At 37.5% G+C, this 23,756-nt stretch overlaps 1 protein-coding gene across 13 annotated transcripts in view; it reads left to right on the forward strand.

The window, feature by feature from the left end:
• ADAM22 (ADAM metallopeptidase domain 22) overlaps window positions 1-23,756 on the forward strand; it is a 249,763-nt gene that overhangs the window by 135,839 nt on the left and 90,168 nt on the right. For all 13 annotated transcript variants that reach the window (XM_050785298.1, XM_050785301.1, XM_050785304.1 and 10 more), the window contains one exon: window positions 18,384-18,466. In XM_050785298.1, the coding sequence (XP_050641255.1) occupies window positions 18,384-18,466 (83 nt within the window). The remainder of the gene's footprint in view (window positions 1-18,383; window positions 18,467-23,756) is intronic.

Here is a 23,756-nt window from a genome sequence, read left to right on the forward strand (position 1 = left end):
TAGCTTCTCCAGAAACTCTTGGATAATACTTAGTCACCTAGACAGTAATTAAGTCACATGGCTTAGGAAGATGGCTTTAGAAATGACGTTTTTCCTTTTGGAACAGATCTATTTATAGAAGTTGTCACTTAAGCTCCTAATTTTGTCACCAAATTTCAAATCCAAGTTTCAGGCATTTTCCTTGGCTCTGTGGAGATAGGGAGGCTTCTCTCCAAGTAAACAAGCTCAGTGATGTGCATTTTAAGGGCTGGCTGATGGGCAGAGTATCAGTTGAGGGCCTTCATTCATTGAAGGGTCTCCTGCTGCCATGGTAATTGGAATTTTTTTTTCTCTAAAAAGAACAGCTATATTGAGATATAGTTCACATACCATAAACTTAAGTGAGTTTTGCTCTCCATTTTGTCTGCTAGGGAACGTAGATTCTTTAACAGTGTTTGTGTAAATACAGTTGATTAAAATGATCACAAACAATTAATGAAGCAATGATAGGATTGTCTGGCAGATGCGACTACCTGTATATTAAAATCTGTTTTTATGTTTTCCTTGCTGCACCTGCTGGGAGATTTAGGTTAAGGACTCTCACTGTTAAGCTTAAACTCTGAGAGCAGAAGTTTCGGTGTGGAACAGAGAGAAACTTCAGGTGCAGGTGTTACAGGTTGTAGCATGAGCATGCAGGTACCTCACGTAGGTTCTCTCAGACAGGAGAGGAAATTTTGGATGGTATAGCTATGAACATGCTAATCAAAACCAAGTTTACCACAAATACACAGATTTTAAAATTAGGTGACTTGCAAAAATTTATTTTCAAGACCATTCTCTTGAAACAGTTTAGCCATGACTTAGTGTCAGTTTGACTAGTAATGAAACTAAAATGACTTTAAAAAATATTTGTCAATACATCCTCAAATATGAATATTTAGTTGTTAGCTGTAGGTAGGCTAGCTTTAAACATGATTATATTTTAACGACCTCATTCTCCCCTAATTACTGAAATAAAATGATTTTTTTAAAACCTCAAGATATAAAGATCCTACAAGAATAAGAGCTCAACTTTCTAAAAATGATTCTATAAGTAGGGTTCACCATACACTAATTTAATGAGAAATTATTGAATTGAATTTCAGGGTGGTTATGGGAAACAATATTAGGATCTTCTGATGTAGAGATGACTCTATAATTGTAAATAGGGCCAACACAGGAAATCATGTCCCTTGGTTCCTGTGGGTTTGAGCTGCTGCCCATTTTTAAGTACTTTCATTTTTAAATAGTGAATTATATCAGAGGAAGACTCATTAATTTTCTGTTACTCATTCAAGAACTGTGATATTCTCACAGAAGTATTTTAAATACTCAACAAAAGTTTAGCTGGAAATATTACAGTTTTGATAGTTAGTATATGTAAGTCATAGTGAGCTAGTTTCATTGATTAATAATTACTGTATACTGCTGTCCTGTAGAAAGATTATGCTTTCATATACTGTCTATTAACTCAGGCTCCCTAACTCAGTCTTAGGGGCAAATAACTGCTGCCAGTGGTTTACTGTTTGTCATTTGGAAGAGTTAACTTTTTCTCCTTACAAATCCAAACTCATTTTGCTTACTTAAGGCTACTGATGGAATATTCTTTTTAGTTAATGACACTCATTGTAATGGAATTAAAAAATATAATGACTTGTTTTACTTCTGTTTTACATCATTGTCAAAGTTTTGCATTTTTACAAATAAATATTATGTATTCCTATAAGTGCTCACTTTAACACCAGGGATTTCCTGTCTTATGCAATCTATACGTCTTTCAATCATACGATATTCAGATGGGATCAATACTAGTAACTGGATTTAGGATTAATAAAATTACTGGTAATAGCTGGAGTAATAGCAAATACTTATATGATATTTACTATGTGCTAGGTGCCGGTCTAAGTGTTTTACATACGTTAAGTCATTTTATCCCCAAGTAATACCACTGATATCCTCATTTTGCAGATGAGGAAATGAAGGCACAGAAAGTTTAACCAACTTGCCCAAGAATTTTAAGCAAGGAAGTCTGGCACCCGAATGTGTGCTATAATCTGCTGTAGTTTATCCTCCCTATGGAAATAAATGATCATAATAGCAGAGGATTTAGAATGCAAATATTTTAATTACAGCACTTCTACAATTTACCATTTGTAATTTACTGTCTCTTTTAGTTGTTGTTTTAATAGGCCAAAATTGAAGATGTTTTAGTTCAGGTGAGTCCCAATTATTCCAGTATAAAATTTTCTTTATTCCAAAGACCAAATGTCTTCTAAAGATTCCCCGCCCCCCTCTTTTTTAAAACTATTGTGTTTTGGAGTTCAGTTTTAGTCCTTCTTTGTTCTTCATAGAAGTTGGATTGTGTATTGTTCAGCACAGGGGAGCACCATCGCTTCTAAATAGTTATAGTTTGAAATATGTTGCTGACTTGCACATGGCAAACACATGGCTCAGTTTTTATGCCCATCTTATGCCTATGTGTAAATTTATCTGCATCTGGAGTAAATGTGAAGTTTTATGGGCAAGAATAACTAAGCTGAAACATACCATTAGCCTGCCAAGAGACTAGAAGGTATTTGGTTGTATCTTTGCCAAAGTGCTTCAAAATACCCATCCCCCTACCTCTTTTACCCTCCGTTCCACAACATACACAGCCCACAAGCTGGAAGAGAGTAAAAGAGCTACACAAATTTAACAAACAAACTGATAAAGTGTTTATTTCTTCCTCACATGTAACATCAGTTATTCCAGGTATGTTTCCTAACTTTACTTTTTATCTGCCACTAGACATCATTTAGTATCTTCTGGATGAGCTTGATAATGTGTGCATTTCCCCCCTGGCAGGCTTATGCAGACATATGCTCCTCTGACATCTTGTAATCAGTGTGGTTTCAGGAAGGTCTCGGATTTCATGATTTAATTCTCTTTGCATTATAGGAAAAAAAATTGGGGGGATTAAGTAAATTTTGCTTTCTCTTGGGACTGAAGCAAGGTTGCTGTAGGTCTGTCATCATGTACAATGCATCAGCTGCCTTAATGGCATTGGTAAGATTGCAAGTGGTCTTAACTCTGTATCCTAAAGAAAATATATTGGCCCATTGCCAGTTTATACAGGTCAGGTGTCTTAGTGCTGGGAGAAAGGAAAAATGAAAAGTGACAGCTGCTGTCAGCATGAGTTCTGTTCCTAAGCTCTGTTTGTAACCTATTTGAGTAGAAAGTCCTTTATTTTCTTTCTGGTGTTAAGATTTTTTTCCCGTAATTAAGTATCTAAAGAGTTATTTCATCTGTTAATGTTCAAGATGTTATCTATAAACTTAAAAGAAATATTCAGCCATAAGTTTTTTTTTAAAATCAAAGTAGCACTAGCTGATGATACTTCCAAGTATGGAACTAATTAGCTGTTTTATAATAGAATTTACTATTTTAATTCTAATTATAGAACTAACCTTTTCGTTATATAATGTCTTTTCCAAATCTACTCTTGCAATTTTTTTTGAAACCAGAATGAACTATTAGAGTAATTATAATTGAATAGAAATTAGTAGAAATGTTGTTTTTGACGTTAAACTGGTTTGAAGCAAAAAAAAAAAAAAAAACACAAATTATTCCCTTGGTGTTGTCATAAACTACAATTATTTTCCTATTCATTAATAAAAATACCTTACTTTCCAGTGGATAAGGTGTGGCCACTGTAAAATCAGAAAAGATAATAAAGACCAGAGAATATGTACTATTGGTATTGAGTAGTTCGAGTGTTTACAGCCTTTTTGAAGGAGGATAATTGATCAGGGCTACACTTGATGTTTTTTGTTTTGTTTTCTTTCTTTCTTTTTTTCTTTCTTTCTTTTTTGTTGTTTGTTTTGAGACAGGGTCTCACTTGATCTCCCAGGCTAGAGTGCAGTGGCGCAGTCTTGGCTCACTGCAGCTCAGAGTCCCAGGCTCAAGTGATTTTGCCACCTGAGTCCTACAAGTAGCTGGGACTACAGGTGCATGCCACCATGCGTGACTAATTTTTGTATTTTTAGTAGAGATAGGGTTTCACCACGTTCCCCAGGCTGGTCTTGAATTCAAGTGAGCTGCCTGCCTCAGTTTCCCAAAGTGTTGGGATTACAGGCATGAGCCATTGCATCTGGCCACATTTGATGTTTTATCACAACAGTCTTTTCTTTGCACCTATGAGGTAGAAAAAGAGCAGGTGGACTTGATTTTCCCCATAGCCACTCATAAAAACTCAGGCATGTGGAGTTTAAGTGGCTAGAAAGCTGACATGAGAGATTAACAGTGGAATAGAAAAAAGGCCAAAATTCTCAGATACTCAATGTGTGTTCTCAACCCTCATTTATTCAACAGATATGAGTTGAGTGCTTGCCATGGGCCAGTGACAGGGATATAGCTATAAACAACAGATGATGCATTTCTTGCCCTCATGAAGCTTGTCCTTTAGTGGGAAAGACAGGCATGGTGCAGACAACTACTGAGAAGTCTTTGTAAATGATAGAAATAAGTGTTGAAAAGAATTACATGTTGCTCTGAGGGCACTTGCTGGGACACCTGACCTCATCTGGTTGCTCAGGGAAGGCTTTCTTGAGGAAATGATATTAATTCCAAAGTTCAAAGGATAACAGGTGAATGAAATCGGAGCAGAACAACTTTTCATGCAGTCGAATTAGCATGTGCAAAGGCCAGAGGCCTTGATGTAGGATCTTGGTGCATGAAAGGGTCAGAAAGAAACCATAGAAAGTGGACAGAATAAGAGGTGGAGCAAGTGGCACAGGAAGAAAAGGGATGAAAGTAGGAGGATGGTATTTGACCAGAGCCTCAACTCAGAGGATATCAGGTTCAATGTAAAGGAAATCAGACTGACAGTGTTTTTGGACTTCCTACATTGGTTACTTTTTGCCTTTGTTTTCTCTTCTCTGGAAAATCTGGAAACGATTTTGTAACTCTGTGGATGGCAGAGTGGTTGCTTTGGTAATTCTGAGTGGGGTCAATAGGTATTCCACATAGCAATTAGATTTTTGGACAGACTAAGTGCTATTTTCTTGAGGTCCTGCTGTCTTTCTGATTAAATTAAAAAAATAAACTTCTTGAATCGTGTTAACAAATGGTAAAATTTCTAATTCCAGGACAGATCTGTGGTTTGAGGACAGTAAAGCTTAGGGACTGTGAATGTTGTGAGGGCTAGAAGGACCTAAACTCAAATCCTGACTTTGCCAGTTAATATACGTGTGTCCTTAGACAATTTACTTATGCCTCCTATACTTCATTTTCCTCACCTGTTAAACAAGACAAACATGTAGCTCAGAGCTTTGGGTGTGGGAAATTCTCCATAAATATTAGTTCTGATAGCATTGTTGAGGTAAAGTGGCAATTTGTAAAGAATTTCTGGAGAAGTCTTTGGTGGCTTCTACCCATTCTTACTGCTGGTTTCTGATTCCGCTCATGACAGGAAGCATGTCAGGATCACCAGCTGCAGTCCTTCACTTCCTGCTTTATAGTAAGACAATCTTCTGTGCCCCTAGACTGTAAATTCCATAAGAAGTTTCTCTAAGAGAAGCACCCATGGGAACTTGTACTATATTATCAGCGTTTAGCATAATATTTGTACGTAGAAGAGAGTAAGTATCTGCTGAATGAAAAAAATAAGTGAATGAATTAGTCCAGGTGTTAGAAAATGGAGTGGTTTCTCCTGTTCATCCAACAGTATGTCAGATGTGTAGGGAAAAGTTCAGCCTGGACAGGTCTGGGAGAGCATATTATTCCCCCTGCTCTCAAAATGTGCAGTGAATATAAACAGGAAAAATAAAAACTGGTAGTGAGCCTTATAATCTGCTGGAAAAATAAAAACTGATAGTGAGCCTTATAATCTGCTTGCCTGATGGTAAGTGCATCCTCCATGCAGAGGCTCACATTCATGTGTTTTCTTTCTAAGGTATTTTAGAGCCACAACTGATCAGTGTTAAATTTTAAGTCACCAAATATCAACAATTGGCTTGAGATAAAAATCTCTGTAATCATGAAATATTTAAACATGTTAAAAATTGTATAAAATGCCTCAACAGACATCCATGTGTAGATGTAACATAGTTCAGTGTTTTGCTATATTAGCTTTCAAATCTTTTCATGGTTTTAAAAATCTACTAATTATGTATCAGCATGTCTTCTGTTAGTTTTTATTTTTATTCTTGCCTTCACTCTTTTACTTGATCAATCTTGTTAGACTTTTTTGTAAATACTCTCTCCCCACCCGCCCCCCTCCCCTCTTTTTTTAAGAGACAGGGTCTCGCTCTGTTGCTCAGGCTGGAGTGTAGTGGTGGGATCACTGCTCACTTTAAACTCTAACTCCTAGCAGTACTTCTCACTCAGCCTCTTCAGTACCTGGACTATAGGCATGTGCTGCCACACTAACTAATTTTTTAATTTTTACTTTTAGTAGAGACCAGGTCTCACTATGTTTCCCAGACTGGTCTCGAACTCCTGACCTCAAGCAGTCCTCTCGCCTTAGCCTCCCAGAGTGCTGGGAGGGTCCCAAAGAACCAGCTTTACTTTCTTTACTATATTTTTCAGTCATTTCTGCTCGTACTTTTGTAATTTCCTTTTTTCTAGTCTGAAATTTCTGTTTTTCTTTTCATAATTCATTTAGTTAAATATTTAATTTATTAATTACCAATCTTCCTTACTATAGGTATCTAAGAATGTAAAATTTACTCAAGTACCATTTTAGCGCAACCTAAAGCTCTGCTACGTAGTTTTTTTTTTTTTTGCTATTGTCCATATATATGTATATATATATTCCATAACTTATACTATGACTTTATATGACTCATAAATTATTTATATTTTTAGAAATAATATAATTATTTTAAAAAATTGTTTATTTGGCATTTTAAAAATTTCCAAACATATGAGCATCTTTGTTGTTGGTTTTAAATTCTGTTTCTTTGTGGTAAGTGCAGTGTTCAAGATATTGATTCTTTGAAGTTGGCCTGGTCTTTAAAAGAAAAGTAACCTTTGATTTTTTAAAATAGTTTGCAAATCATAGAACAAGAAAGGACTCTGGTGGTTCAACTCCCTTCTTAATTTATGGAAACATAAGTAAGAGAAATAGTGAATGATCAGCTTATTCTCATAGATACACTTGCTGGAAAAAAAAAAGCACTTCACTTTTTCATGCTTAGTATCATTTTTCATTAGATACAACCTTAAATATTAGTTTGCTTTCCATGAAGGATGTTGTTTGAGACCTCTTTAGTAATCTGATTCGTTTTACCTGTTAATAAATCCTGGGCTAATCCAAAATCATTCATGCAGAGATGAAAATGACCACTGAATGCTAGTATTAACTGCTTGAGCTCAGCACGTAAGGCTCAAGGTGCAAGACAGAAGATGCTGCAACCAGAATCTTTTTTTCTTTTCATTTTTCATTTTTCTTTTTTTTTTGAGACAGAGTCTCACTCTATCACCCAGGCTGGAGTATAGTGGCACCATCTCGGCTCACTGCAACCTCCACCTCCCAGGTTCAAGCGATTCTTGTGCCTCAGCCTCCCCAGTAGCTGGGATGACAGATGTGTGCCACTATGCCCGGCTAATTTTTGTATTTTTAGTAGAGACAGGGTTTCACCATGCTGGCCAGATCTCAAACTCCTGACTTCAAGTGATCCACCCACCTCAGCCTCCCAAAGTTCTGGGATTACAGGCATGAGCCTCTGTGCCTAGCTGCAACAGAATCTTTTAGCGGGCAGAAATTTTCTTCTTCTTTAAAAAAGGAATGGAGGATAGCATTGAAGTGAAACTAAAGGAGGTTATGTTTATGGTAAAAGTGGAGAAAAAATGATTTCCTTTTTTTCCTTACCTCAGACCCTCATATAGTTGTATTTCCTTAAAAAAAACAACAAATATTTCAGATATGACAAAAATACTTATTCCTCCTGTATTTTAGGAATGCACAAATATGTTTTCTCTTTGTGCAACAATCATCCAGTCAGTTATAATTTTTACTCTTAATAGTCAAACATCAACTACAGAATAAGGTTTTAGGTAATTCAGTCTTTATGCTAAAAAGTCCATATAGAGTAATGCATTTAAATTTTATTATTTGTAAAAAGGTACAATGATGTAGTGGTTTCCTGGAAAGAGTTATAATTTAATGAGTTTCTAATTATATAGTCATCATATATTATGTGGTCCACATTGATTTTCCGTTCTTCCAGTTTACAACTTACATCTCAGAGAATCTGTAAAGTTCCCTCTCTGCATTACAGTAATCTGTTGCTGCGCATTTTGTGGGAACCTAAAATTTTTAGTAATCTGATATTTGTTATAATAGTGGGTGTCTAGTGATTACCTAACAGCTGTAAAATAATTTCTCTCGACTATTCTGTTGTTAAAAACAAGCAATTTAGGAAGCTGTGTTTGACTTAATAAAATGGCATGTTAGGTTTGCCATATTGTGTAAAAATAATGATGAGTATTTTAAAATGAAGAGATAGAAAACTAGAATGCTGGTTATAGGTAATTAAGATATGGGTTAATTTTGTTAGATGAGTGATGCTATGGTAGACACCTCCAGTTTCTACCACTGAACCAAGCTTCTTAAAAGGAAAATTCCTGGATTGTGAATAAAAATTTACTTATCTATATATAAAGAGATGAATGGTTGTACTGGTTTGAATAATGTTCCCCAAAATTCATGACTTCTAGAACCCATGAATACTACCTTATTTAGAAACAGAGTCTTTTCAGATGTAATCAAGTTAAGAGGAAGTCATACTAGATTAGGGTATGCCCTAATCCAATGGCTGGTGTCCTTAACAGAGAAAGGTATAGACGTAGAGACAAAGAGACAAACACAGAAAGTTATGGCCCCTATATTTTGTGGTGTTCATCATCTTTTAGTAAGATTAACTCCTTCTTCATCATTTTTATTTCTATCCAGTGGTTTTCTACTGTCTTTTCCTTTCTTGTGGAAACTTTTGCTACCATAATATTCTTATGCATCTTTTTCTCTCCAGTGGTAACCGTGTATCTTTTAAATGAGATTATTCTTTTTTGTCAGCTAGTTTTATTTTCTTTTAATTTTTTAAGTCCATAATATGCTTAATCCTTTTGGTTTTTAAAATGTTTTTGGTTGATACTATAAGATCCTAGTGCTCATCAATGAATATTGAAATAGTACAGAGATTTTTAATGACTGTTTACCTTTAGATGTTGTTGGATGCTGTTTGAACATTTGTACCCTGGAATGGAGTGGCAAATGTTAATACCCAAAGGTGTTAAACAATATTGTATATGAGAGTTACGTTACCTGTGATAAGATGGGCAGTATGTGTCTTATTGAGCTTTAGCTGATTTTTGTCTTGCAGGAAAATGGAAATGTGGTAATGGAGTCCTAACAGATCTCTTAATTTTTAGGGGAAGATGGAAATCCAAGTTCAACAACTGTGAAAGTCTGAAGTTTTATCCTACTTACAAGTTAATAGGCATTAGCTTGCTGCAGTTTTGTCTATGCCCGCAGAAGACAGGAAACTCCTGGGTCAGAGACAAAGGGCTTTATTACTCTGGCTTTGGCTATAGCCAGAATAGCAACATTTTCTTACACTGGTATCTTCAGCCTTAATTCCCAGAGGGTGACAGAGGATAGGGCCAGGCTAACCTGAGCACACAGTGCATTGTGTTACAACAAAGAAATTCTGAATTTAGGAAACCTGAATGTTTTATAGTGGGAAGTAAACATGCCTGCCCTTTGCTTTGGAGGGAGATTTTCTCCATCTTCCAAAGCTGTTCCCTGTACAAACATCATTGAAAGGATAGTCCAGAAGAATCTCAGGCAATAAGGGGTTCTAGATACTTATTATAGTGAAATGTTACTGAGTAATCTTTCAGAATTCATTTCCATAGGTCACATTAAATATTACATTTTAATCATTTAAATTAAGCCTGATGATGTAAGGGTAGTTTTGTTTTTAAGGCTTTGAAAACCTGTAGTGCTGAGTTAAAGTCTAGGAAGTGTTCATTTGTATTCTTGGTCTTATACTTTTATATTTCATAGATCCATATACTAACAAAATGAATTTTGAGGATCAACATAGGTTTGCATCATTTCTTCTCTTTTGCCATATATGAAAACAACCCTCTCAAAACATCTAAATACTATTTACTATTGCTACAAACTAAAAAAAAAAAAAATGAACCTAACCACTAATGCAATATGGCACTGTGTTCCAGGATTGGATCCTGGAACAGAAAGAAGAAATTAAAGGAAAAACTGGTGAAATCTCAATGTTCAGAGTCGAGTAAATAGTAATATACCAGTGTCAGTTATGTGATTTTGACAAATATACTAAATAAATATAAGATGTTAACAATGGGAAAAACTGCTTGATAGATATACTATAATTCTCTATACCATCTTTGCAACTTTTCTGTATATCAGAATTATTCCAAAATAAAAGTCTATTTAAAAAAGGGAAATAGTTGATATTTTAAATAATAAAGATAAGGAAGTAAACCTAGAACAAACGACAGTTTTTCAAAAATTAAATACATTTAGCTTTATGAAAAATTAAGTACACTATACTTATTTCTATCTTTTTGACAGGAACTAGTAAAGATTTTGAGATGCATTAGTATAGATTCATGGATTATTGGCATTTGGGAACCACGTGATAGCTTCACTTAATTTACTGTAAATGAGAGGAAATAGTCTTTTCACTTTTCTTAGCCTTTAGAATGAGGTACCTTTAGAATCAATTATACTCTGTACCTGACCAGATGTTTAGCCTCTGTCCCTTCTATGAATCCAGTCCGATTCTGTACAGTCACAGAGTATGAGTTTTAATTGGGATAGGTTGGTGGATCATTGTTAACATAAAATTTAGCTTTTCTAAGGATTTCCATCATGCAGCTGGCCCTAAGGAGACTTACTTTGTTATTTATTTTCTTATTTTAATTTGTATTAGAGATGGGGTCTCACTATGTTGCTGAGGCTTGTCTTGGACTCCTGGGCTCAAGCGATCCTCCCTCCTTGGCCTTCCAAAGTGCAGGGATTACAGGTGTAAGCCACCATGCCCAGCCTCCCAAGGAGACTTACAACTGGGAAGATGGAGTGAGGATTGGAGGAGGGCAGGTTCTTGACGTTGATGCCAGTCAAGAGGGAGTTGAGACCAAGCAAGAAATGTGGTTTTGTCAGGCAAGCACCTGTGGAACAGACTGTAGCCATGCAGCCACCAATGTGTCAGGACAGTGTATACACCTGGAGGCAATCTAGGATGCAGTAGGGTTCAAGGGTAGGCCGTTAGTTCCTGCAAGGTGGTATCAGCTAGAACAGAGACTCCCAACTATGGTAGCATATTGGAATCATCTGGGCAGATTTGTAGAATACCCAGGTCCCACCCTCTAGAGATTCTGATGCAGTTGGTATGGGGTGAGGCTGGGTATTTTTAAAAAGAGCTTCCCATGTGTTACAATATGCTGCCAGGGTTGGCAACTACTGTGCTAGGGCGGGGTGAGAAAGGGTCCCACTTGTGGAAGAGGGTGACTGGCATGAGCTTCCCCAACTGCATGGCAGAGGCTGGTTCTAGGACCAGTGCCCATGGAGGGGGAGAAGGCTATGATTCAGTGAACAGAGCAGGAGAACAAGAGTTGCAGGGGCGGGTGTTTTGATCTGGAGGTGCCTACACTGGCCCTGACCCTTTTAGCATGACCAAACCATTCCTATCTGCCTGTGACTTTCATAGATGTAGCACTGAAATACCAGTATCCTGGGAAACCCCTTTGTGCCAGGCAAACTGGAAGTTTGGTTTTTCTAGCCCCTTTGATCCAGGCCAAAGCATCCTGCATGGTATCCTATGATCAGCACCAGCAAAAATAAACAGCTCTGCTCTTCCTTAATATTCTTATCTCACCTCTTACCTTCCATTATGTTTCTGATAAAGCCAGCTGTTTTTTGGGGAACAAGAAACAGAGTGGAGTACATTCTTTCTGTGTCACGAAGGATGAGCTCAGGAACTAGTGTAAGATTTCAGTGAGCTCAGCAGTGAGGAGCTTCAGAATCAGAAACAGGAGTAATGTAAAGCAGTTGTTCTCAAACTTCAGAGTGCAGTAAAATCACCTGAAGGTTTGGCTGAATCACAGTTGGGTAGGCTGCATCCTCCGAGCTTCTGAGGAAGGCTATAGCGAGGCTTGAGAAATTTGCATTTCTAGCAAGCTGATGCTGTTGGTCTGAAAACCACTCTTTGAGAACCACTGGTGTAAATAACCTTGACTTTGTAGCAGGCATACCTGGGTGTGGATGATCTCTCTCAGTCTATGGTTTCTCACTTGTAAAAGGGGGGAAATAATACTCACCTCATCAGTCGTCATGAACTGTCACATAATTCACTAAACAGGATGTCCAGGATATGGTAGATACTTCCATTCTCTGAAAGATCTTTCTGTATCCTTTGCATGGGGACAGTTTTGTATTGAATATTTTTAGGGTTAACAATTCCAGATTTGATCATCAAAATCACGTAGAGGAACTTTTTACACTATAAGAAACCTGGGGCCCTACCTCCTTGGAGATTCTGATTCAGCAGGCCTGAGGGAAGTCCTGGGCATCAGTTGCTGTAGAAAGCCTGCCATGGTACTTCTGAGAGTCAGTTTTGGGAACTGCTATTTTGAGGAGCATTTCTCTTCTGCAAGGGTTCTCAGGCACTGAAGTTGTATTCAGTCATTTGGAGGATTTTAACAGGTGCTGATGCCTGGACCTGAGACTGTGATTTAGATGGTCGGGAGTAAGTCATGGGCATTGGACTTTAAAAGCTCCCAGGTGATTCTGAAATGCAACAGAGGTTGAGAATCTCCCCTCTAGGGGTATTCCTGGAACAAGAAAAACACGAAGTATTTGTTACAATGCAGATTCTTAGGTCTTACCTCAGAGCTGCCTGCACAAACTCTCTGGGCGAGAGACAGTATCTACATTATAAATCAACGTCTCAAATAGTTATTCTTAACAAAGTTTGAGAATCACAGCTCAAGGGACATTATAGCATCCCTAAATATTGGTTGACTACACCTCCCTCACCTGTTTATATAGCACTTTACAGTGTACTTTACATTGTTATCTCATGGAATCTCCTGCATATCCTTATGAGACAACTGGAGTAGATATTATCTCTAGTTTATTGGTGAAGAATTGGATATTCAGGGAGGTTTTCTTTCCAGTAGCACGTGTGGGTATATGAACATAAATCAGGCAAATGTGCTTCTCTGAAGGGATATAATAGTCTATTGGAGAAGTAACACAGAAACAGGCAGGAAGGAACAATCTCTTCAGGTAGGAAGAGATTGCAGTATGGTTGAAAAATACTATGAAAATTCGGAGAAGGAGGGGTTAGCAGGAAGTAATTTATGAGAAGGGAATTTGAGAAGGCTATTTGGAGGAGGTGGTCCCAGCTCATTTTAGAGCTGTCAAGATCTAGTTTCCTTTGAGGACCTTGATAGAGGGCGCATGACTACGGTCTTACAGCTATGCTCCAATTGTTTCCCTTTATTAGGTTTTCCTCGTTTTATCCAAAAGGTCCAGGCTGTGTAACCTCCTTTGTGTTATCATCTCATCATATTTATAATAAATTCGAATTTTCCTTTGAGATTTTGCTATCTGTTTAATAAAAATGTGGTATGTCTTTGAATTTTATAAATAAATGATTATTTTGATGTTCTTAGAATAAAAAATTACAATAAATTTTTCTCCCATTAGGAAGATAAACCAATAATAGACATATGAACTATCATGTTCATTTTTATAGAGGTAGATATTCTTTTAGCTATAGCTATCTAATTAGGTAAGAATAAACATTTGTACTTTTATGGCTATGTTGTTAGATCAAGGAGTATGAAGAAAGTTTCAAGGACAATGGATTTATTTCTGGAACAAAAGAGACAATAAGGAATAAAGCTATGACTGGCAGTCTGATAAAGAGCCCAACTCTGTTAGGAAAAGCACAAAAGGCTTTTCTCTTTTCCTGCAACATCTGTCTCAGATTATTGTATATAGTACTTCCATATAGCATACTTTTGACTTTTCTTCAAAAGTCATATGAAGACATGGAGAACCTTTATAATTGATAAGATTTGAGAAAGTTTTTTTGGTAGTGGTCTTTACTGAAATAGATAATTTTTAAGTAAAATGCAGTTTATGATTTTCAAATGCAGTGCATATTCTAAAACATAGAAGTACAAAAAATATAATTATATCTGTCCCATTAGTTATTAAAATTTAAAATACTCCTATTCTTTGACCTCCCAGGTCCATGTCTAGTACTCTATCCTGCATATATACTGATAGAAGTGCACAGGAATATATGAAAGGATGTTCGTTGCAACATTATGACAGCAAAAAGGAGATTATCTGAATGTCCATTAGTACAGGACTGTTTAAATGAATTATAGTTCACCCCCATAATGGAATAGTATGCCGTCATTGAAAAATACGATATTGATATAGAAGGATGCCAAGCTTACCTTAAGAAAAAAAAAGTCAAGTGGCTGAACAGTGTACATAGTATAAAACTATTTGTGAAGTGAAAAGGATATATGTGTATGTGTGTATATATGCCTCTACTTGAATATACATAGACTATTCTTGACATGGTACACAAAATGCATCAAAAATGCTTACCATTTAGAAAGCATCTGTAGCTTGAGTAGTATATGTGAAGGGAGTTTTTTTATTTTTCACTATGTACCCTTTCAATTCTTAGAATTTTTGTACCACATGTGTATTAATAGATAAAATAATTATTTACAAAATAAAAATATTAAATTTATATTTAATATTATAGTTTATATAAATTAAGAAAGCCAGCCTATCTCTTGGACTAAAAAATATTTCTAGGCATGTTAAAGGAAAGAAAAACTTCATTACTTCTTAGTTTAAATAATTATTGACTTATGATTAATTATCCCTGAAAAATATTACAGCACAAAAATGAAGTTTCACCATTATTTCTAATAATTACATATGCCACCAGTTGAGACCTCAAGATTTGAATTGTAGTAATGCAAATTGAGATTTTTTTCCCCTGGTGTTTATGCCTCTGCTGAAGTGTCATGGAAACATTTAATAATGATTCAACCATACTGAGCTCTTTGCTTCATTTGCCACGTTAGGCTTTTGTGCAGATGGGTCCTGATCATATGCTGTTTTTGGCTTGACTCCTATTTTTCGAATCAGAGATTAGTGAAATAGTGTTTTCCATTATTGACTCATCTATATAACTCTCCCCAGTATAATGGAGGAATGTTTTTAAAAAATGAATTATTTGTCCTTTTTATGGTTTAATATGACATGTTTCCAGAGTTGCGTTTTTGAAGAAAACTTTAGTAATTTATAAAATAGTATGCTTTGACACTGACATATATCCTCATGACTATCAATTTCCATTGTTTTCTAGTCTGATGCCATAATTCCCGAGATTATTTTTTTGTTTCTACTTCTCTTTATTTATGTTTGTTTCTACTTTCTTATCTTTGTTTCTATTATCTTAATTGCTATGAGGCTCAGACTTCTAAGAGGAGAAGGTCTGATTCAGTTAGTCACTGTCCAGTGTAAGGAAACACTTATAGAGAGTTCTGTCTTTATCAGGTCATCTGTTGACTGTTGACTTTTTATGTCTGGCCAACGCAAAGCTAGAATTTTGATCTCTGATCCGATTAGATGTATCCAGGAAATCAGGGGCATCTAAGTGATAATGTCCTCTCATACACTCAGAATCTGATCTATGGACTGTTCATCAGTCCAACAGCCCAACACATTCTATTGTAACTTTTGTTAAATTTACCCTTAGCCCTGCTGACAAAGCAACAGAATAAAAGAATAAACCAGCCTAGGGGAAAGTTTAGATTTGCCTTGCATAACTCATAGGTTCGAGGTTCAACAATAGGGGATAGGACACAGGCTTTGTACTCACATAAAGTTTTCATCCTTACTTGGCAACTCCCCAGGCAGACAACCACAGTCTCAGAGATTGTGGTTCCTATGTAGAAGAGGGATAAGAATATTTCTTTGTAGGATTGATATGAAGATTTAGTGTGATTGTGTATGTAAATTGAGAACACTGACAGACACAGTAATTATAATAGCAGCAAACATTTGTTGAGTACTTCCTATGAGCCAAGCATTACTTTAAACTCTTTTATGTCTGTTAGCTCGTGTAATCCTCATAACATCCCTATGAGATAATTACCTCCAATTGACAGATGAGAAAACTGAGGCATGGGCAGTCTCTGTAGTTTGCTTAAGATTACAAAGCTGGTAAGGGAAGGAGCCAATAGCTCACATTGTTAACATCTACACTACACTGGCGCTCCACATGAAGTCATGGCCCCGTGTTCTAGTGTCTAGGACTTGTTTCAGCCCCCAAGTCTCTGTGGCTTTCTGGGTTCCATCTTCTCCATTAAATGCAACCACAACCCTCAGTTCATGATGGTCAGTGGCTCCCCTGGGAATTTGGAGCTGGTTTAAGGTCAGGGATTGCATTGTGTACCATTTTACCTGCTCTCCACCCACTCCCTAAAGCTGAGAGTTACCAGCTTCTGTGGGATAATCTTACAAGGAGCAGTAGTCTCAGGCTAGGCTGGTTTCCTTGGATTTTGGTGGAGAAAATGTCTTCAGCCTATTACATCTCCATGTCCTCCTGTTTTCTCTCCTCCATGTGTGAAACACTGAACATTTTAAGTAGTGTTACTCCTTAAGTCCTACTGTGAAGTAGGTAACATTTGCCTCTTTAAACCACCCATCCTATCAGTCCTTTCTGTTTCACTCTTTCATATCTCAGTGAATCAATTTAATTAGAAGCTTTCAGCTACTGAAGAAATAGGAGATTAGTGATAGAATGGGAAGAGGTCATTTAGAGAAGAGCTTCTCAAACTTTAATGTGCATATGAATCACCTAGGGACTTGTTAAAATACAGATTCTCATACAATAGGTTTCGGGTGGGGCCTGAGATTCTGCATTTTTAACAAGCTCCTAGTGATGTCAATGCTGCTTGTCTCTGAACTGCACTCTGAGTAGCAAGTATTTAAAGGTGACATCCTAAGATGGCAGAAGATTTAACTTCTTACCTTTCCAGGCACATTTAACCAAATAAATGAATCTCTCTTAGTAGAATTTTGTTAATGCAATTGGATGCTAAGAAAAACTTCACAATTTAAAACGCTGCCCATAAACTGCTTACCAGTTAAAGCCATTGCTGGTTTGAGAAAAGAATGGTATGAACTTGCTTATCTGGTAATCAAGTTTTGATATAAACACTGTAAAAACAAGCATTTCCTCCATCAATATAATTTACTGACTCTCAAATGATTTATATTCATTTTTACTTAGCTTTGTGTAAAAGAGCATTGCTTTGCTGCTGCTCATGATTGAGTTGCTTTTTTTGTTTTTTTGAGACAGGGTCTCTATTGCCCAGGCTGGAGTACAGTGGTGGCATCTCGGCTCACTGCAACCCCCACTTCCCTGGTTCAAGTGATTCTCCTACCTCAGCCTCCCGAGTAACTGGGATTACAGGCATGCGCCACCACACCTGGCTAATTTTTGTATTTTTATTTAGTAGAGACAGGGTTTCACCATATTGGTTGGGCTGGTTTGGAACTCCTGACCTCGAGTGACCCACCCATCTAAGTCTCCCAAAGTGCTGGGATTACAGGCGTGAGCCACTGCACCTGGCCTATGGTTGAATTTCTTATAACTAGGAAAGCAGATGATTAAACTTTGGTGCAAGGGCCACATACGTATTTTCTTTCTTTTCTTATTTTTTTCATTTTTTCTTTTGAGACAGAATTTCACTCTTTTTGTCCAGGCTGGAGTGCAGTGGCAAAATCACAGCTCACTGCAGCCTCGAACTCCTGGGTTCAAATGATCTTCCTGCCTCAACCTCCCAAGAGGCTAGGACTACAGATGCATGCCACCACATCCATCTGATTTGTAAATTTTTTTTTTGTAGAGACAGGGTCTTGCTATGTTGCTCAGGCTGGTCTTGAACTCCGGCCTCGCCTCCAAAAGCATTGAAACTATAGACATGAGACACTGTGCCTGACTCCCCATGTGTATTTCAATATCTCTTTCTTTGTTCCTCTAATATCACCTACATAAAAGAAAGGTTAAGTCAACTTTTGTTTCCCTGAATTTTGATTTGGAGTCAGCTCACTCAGAGTGTTTATGAATAATTCTGTTAGAAAAAGCTTGATAATGCTAATCTGAATAATGAAATATCATGTAGAGCTCTAGATGTGGAGATACATTGTGAGTAGAAACCTCCTGTGAAATGAAGCAGCTGATTCTCCTTGTGATGCAAAGGCTTACATTCTTTATTTCTGTTTTCAGGGAGGAGAGCACTGTTACTACCAGGGCCATATCCGAGGAAACCCTGCCTCATTTGTTGCATTGTCAACATGCCATGGACTTCAGTAAGTGTTCAAAAAGTTATTTGTACTGTTTATTTTTTCAATAATTTATTTTCTTTAGTATGAATGCACTATAGTAGATATCCCTATTTTGTGTCAAGAAATAATTTTAAATCAGTGATGGATCTGATTTTTTTTTCCATTTTGTGTTTTATAAACTAAGCAGATTTTATTATTATTATTACACTTTAAATTCTAGGGTACATATGCACAACATGCAGGTTTGTTACATATGTATACATGTGCCATGTTGGTGTGCTGCACCCATTAACTTGTCATTTACATTAGGTATATCTCCTAATGCTATCCCTCTCCACTCTTCCCACCCCACAACAGGCCCCGGTGTGTGATGTTCGCCTTCCTGTATCTAAGTGTTCTCATTGTTCAATTCCCACCTATGAGTGAGAACATGCAGTGTTTGGTTTTTTGGCCTTGCAATAGTTTGCTCAGAATGATGGTTTCCAACTTCATCCATGTCCCTACAAAGGACACGAACTCATCCTTTTTTATGGCTGCATAGTATTCCATGGTGTATATGTGCCACATTTTCTTAATCCAGTCTGTCACTGATGGACATTTGGGTTGATTCCAAGTCTTTACTATTGTGAATAGTGCTGCAGTAAACATATGTGTGCATGTGTCTTTATAGCAGTATGATTTATAATCCTTTGGGTATATCCCCAGTAATGGGATGGCTGGGTCAAATGGTATTTCTAGTTCTAGATCCTTGAGGAATTGCTACACTGTCTTCCACGATGGTTGAACTAGTATACAGTCCTACCAACAGTGTAAAAGTGTTCCTATTTCTCCACATCCTCTCTAGCACCTGTTGTTTCCTGACTTTTTAATGATCGCCATTCTAACTGATGTGAGATGGTATCTCATTGTGGTTTTGATTTGCATTTCTCTGATGGCTAGTGATGATGAGCATTTTTTCATGTGTCTGTTGGCTGCATAAATGTCTTCTTTTGAGAAGTGTCTGTTCATATCCTTTGCATACTTTTTGATGGGGTTGTTTGTTTTTTTCTTGTAAATTTGTTTGAGTTCTTCTTAGATTTTGGATATTAGCCCTTTGTCAGATGAGTAGATTGCAAAAATGTTCTCCCATTTTGTAGGTTGCCTGTTCACTCTGATGGTAGTTTCTTTTGCTGTGCAGAAGCTCTTTAGTTTAATTAGATCCCATTTGTCAATTTTGGCTTTTGTTTCCATTGCTTTTGGTGTTTTAGACATGAAGTCCTTGCCCATGCCTATGTCCTGAATGGTATTGCCTAGGTTTTCTTCTAGGGTTTTTATGGTTTTAGGTCTAACATTTAAGTCTTTAATCCATCTTGAATAAATTTTTATATAAGGTGTAAGGAAGGGATCCAGTTTCAGCTTTCTACTTATGGCTAGCCAGTTTTCCCAGAAACATTAACGGAATCCTTTCCCCATTTCTTGTTTTTGTGAGGCTGGTCAAAGATCAGATGGTTGTAGATGTGTGGTATTATTTCTGAGGCCTCTGTTCTGTTCCATTGGTCCATATCTCTGTTTTGGTACTAGTACCATGCTGTTTTGGTTACTGTAGCCTTGTAGTATAGTTTGAAGTCAGGTAGCATGATGCCTCCAACTTTGTTCTTTTGGCTTAGGATTGTCTTGGCAATGCGGGCTCTTTTTTGGTTCCATACGAACTTTAAAGTAGTTTTTTCCAATTCTGTGAAGAAAGTCATTGGTAGCTTGATGGGGATGGCATTGAATCTGTAAATTACCTTGGGCAATATGGCCATTTTCACAATATTGATTCTTCCTATCCGTGAGCATGGAATGTTCTTCCATTTGTTTGTGTTCTCTTTTATTTCGTTGAGCAGTGGTTTCTGGTTCTCCTTGAAGAGGTCCTTCACATCCCTTGTAAGCTGGATTCCTAGGTATTTTATTCTCTTTGAAGCAATTGTGAATGGGAGTTCATTCATGATTTGGCTGTCTGTTTGTCTGTTATTGGTGTATAAGAATGCTTGTGATTTTTGCACATTGATTTTGTATCCTGAGACTTTGCTGAGGTTGCTTATTAGCTTAAGGAGATTTTGGGCTGAGACGATGGGGTTTTCTAAATATACAATCATGTCATCTGCAAACAGGGACAATTTGACTTCCTCTTTTCCTAATTGAATACCCTTTATTTCTTTCTCCTGCCTGATTGCCCTGGGCAAGAACTTCCAACACTATGTTGAATAGGAGTAGTGAGAGAGGGCATCCCTGTCTTGTGCCAGTTTTCAAAGGAAATGCTTCCAGTTTTTGCCCATTCAGTATGATATTGGCTGTGGGTTTGTCATAAATAGCTTTTATTATTTTGAGATACATCCCATCAATACCTAATATTGAGAGTTTTTAGCATGAAGGGCGGTTTAATTTTGTCAAAGGCCTTTTCTAACCAAGTGGATTTTTAAATCAGGGTTGCAAATGACCGGGCTTGGTGGCTCGTGCCTATAATCCCAGCATTTTGGGGGGCCAAGGGTGGCGGATCACCTGAGGTCAGGAGTTCGAGACCATCCTGGCCAACATGGTGAAACCCTATCCTACTAAAAATACAAAAATTAACCTGGCATGGTGGCAGGAGCCTGTAATCCCAGCTACTTGGGAGGCTGAAGGAGGAGAATCACTTGAACCTGTGAGGCGGAGGTTGCAGTGAGCCAAGACCATGCCACTGCACTCCAGCCTGTGGAATAGAGTGAGACTCTGATTTAAAAAAAAAAAAAAAAAAAAAAGAAAGAAAAGAAAATTTCTACATTTTGCAAAAGAAAGAAAACATATATATTGTCAAGAAAAAGACAAGAAGCATACATTAAGATGATGCTAGACTCCATCTCAAAAAAATTCAATAAAATTAGAGTCGCAGAAAACAGAGGCTTTTGAATTTCACAATGATACTTTAAAATAATATTTGAAGCATTTTTCTAGTTTCATCCAAATTCAGACAGGAGTGGTTTGGGTTAACTTTGGTGTCTGTTTCTGTGGATGTTTAGCCCCTTGAAATACCCCTATTCCTTCTTCATATGTTTTTATGTTTTCATCAAATAATAGAAGTTTCGGTAAATGGTAACTCTTGTCTCCTTATTCAAAGAGAAAAGGTTTCTCGTGACCTCAAGAGTGCATATGTCTTTGCCCCTTTTTTTTCAGCCTGAATCCCACCTAATTAACAGCAAATCTGTGGGAGGGTCTGTCGTTTCTCAGAGATCTCCAAGGAACAAAGTTCATCCTTCCTCAGGGCCTTGCTTCCTTTCTCATAACCTTCTCTGTCGAATACTGTTTGCTGATGTTTAACATGGGAATACGTCCACTTCCTCCATCCTGTCAATAATGATAATGCACAGGTGGTTGTTTCTTACTTGTTTTGTAACCCTTTATAAAGCTACCATGTCATTCCTCAGCATTCTCTTTTAACTAAATCATTTCATTTCCTTCTTGTGTGTTTTAATTTTTGTCACAGAACAAGCCAGCACTTTAGTTTTGTTAAATTTTCGTTGAGGAACTTTAAAATAATTCCTTTTTGTTACCAAGTTAGATATGTGGCTTTTCATCTAACAAGCAGTTACTGGGTGTTTCCTGTGTGCCAACCCTAGGAATATGAAGGCAATTGAAACACAAGTCCTGGGAGTTCACAGTCTCATGAGGAGTCCAAATCTAGCCCATTTCCTGATGTGGAACCCCATAGGTATATTTGATTATTTTTTGAGAGAGAGAGGAAAAGAAAGGGAAAAAATGCAAGCTAAGCATTGTCACTGAAGAACAGGTAGCACCTAAGGGCTCCGGAGACATGCCACCTGAAGACGGTGAAGTGCAATAGGTTGGAATAGCATATCCAAGGGAGCGGGTTACACTGACAGATCTTAAATCTAGGAAAGAGAGCGAATGGACACGGCCAGAAAATCTAGCTAGTCTGCCTGAGTGACACCTCTAGTCAGGATCTGGGAGTAAGCATATTAGGCAGAAAGGAAAGAAGAATATAAGGGTGAGTTAAATAACCAGAGATAGGAGGCCATGTCCTGAGAGCATGGAAGACTTCCATTTCCTTGTTTGTGCTAAAAGACTACTGTGAATAAAGTTGTACATTTATTTACTTTAAATACATTATATGAAGAAAGAGGTTTTTACAAACATGGAATCCATGTTTAATATTGGGCAGTCTCTGTTTTCTTATTAGGAAAAAGAAATATTGAAGTCCTTTTCAGCAGTAAAATTGTTACATCTGAACTCAAGACAAGCACATCTGTCACCTAGGAATAGTACAGTGAGACCTGTCCCCATTTGTGACAGCAAGTGTATATTGGAGGGTAATAAATGAGGTGGTTGTTTTCCTTTCTCTCTCTTAAAATCTCAATCCAAAGTCATAGTGTCAGCATCTTTCTCAGTACTCGTTCCAGTCTGCCTTCTGGTTTTCCAAATGGGCTCAATGTTGTCAGAATCAGAGAGAAGATATTTGTGCCTTCTAAGGGCTATAAATGGACCTGAGAACCTAAGAATGATACCTGTTAGTAATCCTACTATAGTCATGTAAAGAAGGATTGAAAAATAACTTTTAGGCCGGGCACGGTGGCTCACCCCTGTAATCCCAGGTGTGAGCCACTGTGCCCTCCCTTTCCTTCCCTTTCCTTCCCTTCCTTTCCCTTCCCTTCCCTTCCACTTCCCTTCCACTTCCCTTTCACTTCCCCTTCTCTTCTCTTCTTTTCTCTTCTCTCTTGTTTTATTCTTTCTTTCATTTGTTCATTTGTTCATTCGTTCATTCTTTCTTTCTTTCACTCTTTTCTGTCAGAGTCTCACTCTGTCCCGGACTGGAGTGCAGTGGTGTGATCTCAGCTCACTGCAGCCTCTGCCTCCCAGGCTCAAGTGATTCTCCTGCCTCAGCCTCCCAAGTAGCTGCGATTATAGGCACCTGCCACCATGGCTGGCTAATTTCTTATTTCACTTTGGGAGGCTGAGGTGGGTGGACCACCTGAGGTCAGGAGTTTGAGACCAGCCTGGCCAACCTGATGAAACCTTGTCTCTACTAAAAACACAAAATTAAGCTGGGCATAGTGGTGGGTACTTGTAATCCCTGCTACTTGGGAGGCTGAGGCAGGAGAATCACCTAAGCCCAGGAGGCAGAGGTTGCAGTGAGCTGAGATCGTGCCATTGCACTCCAGCCTGGGTGACAGAGTGAGACTCCGTGTCAACAAAACCCAAGGAAAAATAACTTTTAGGAGATTGTATAGTAACTGGATTAGGAATAGAACTCAGAATCCTGCCTTAGTTATTTATTTTTATTTATTTTATTTTTGAGATG

Source organism: Macaca thibetana, chromosome 3 (assembly GCF_024542745.1).
Source record: "Macaca thibetana thibetana isolate TM-01 chromosome 3, ASM2454274v1, whole genome shotgun sequence".
NCBI lineage: Eukaryota > Metazoa > Chordata > Mammalia > Primates > Cercopithecidae > Macaca > Macaca thibetana.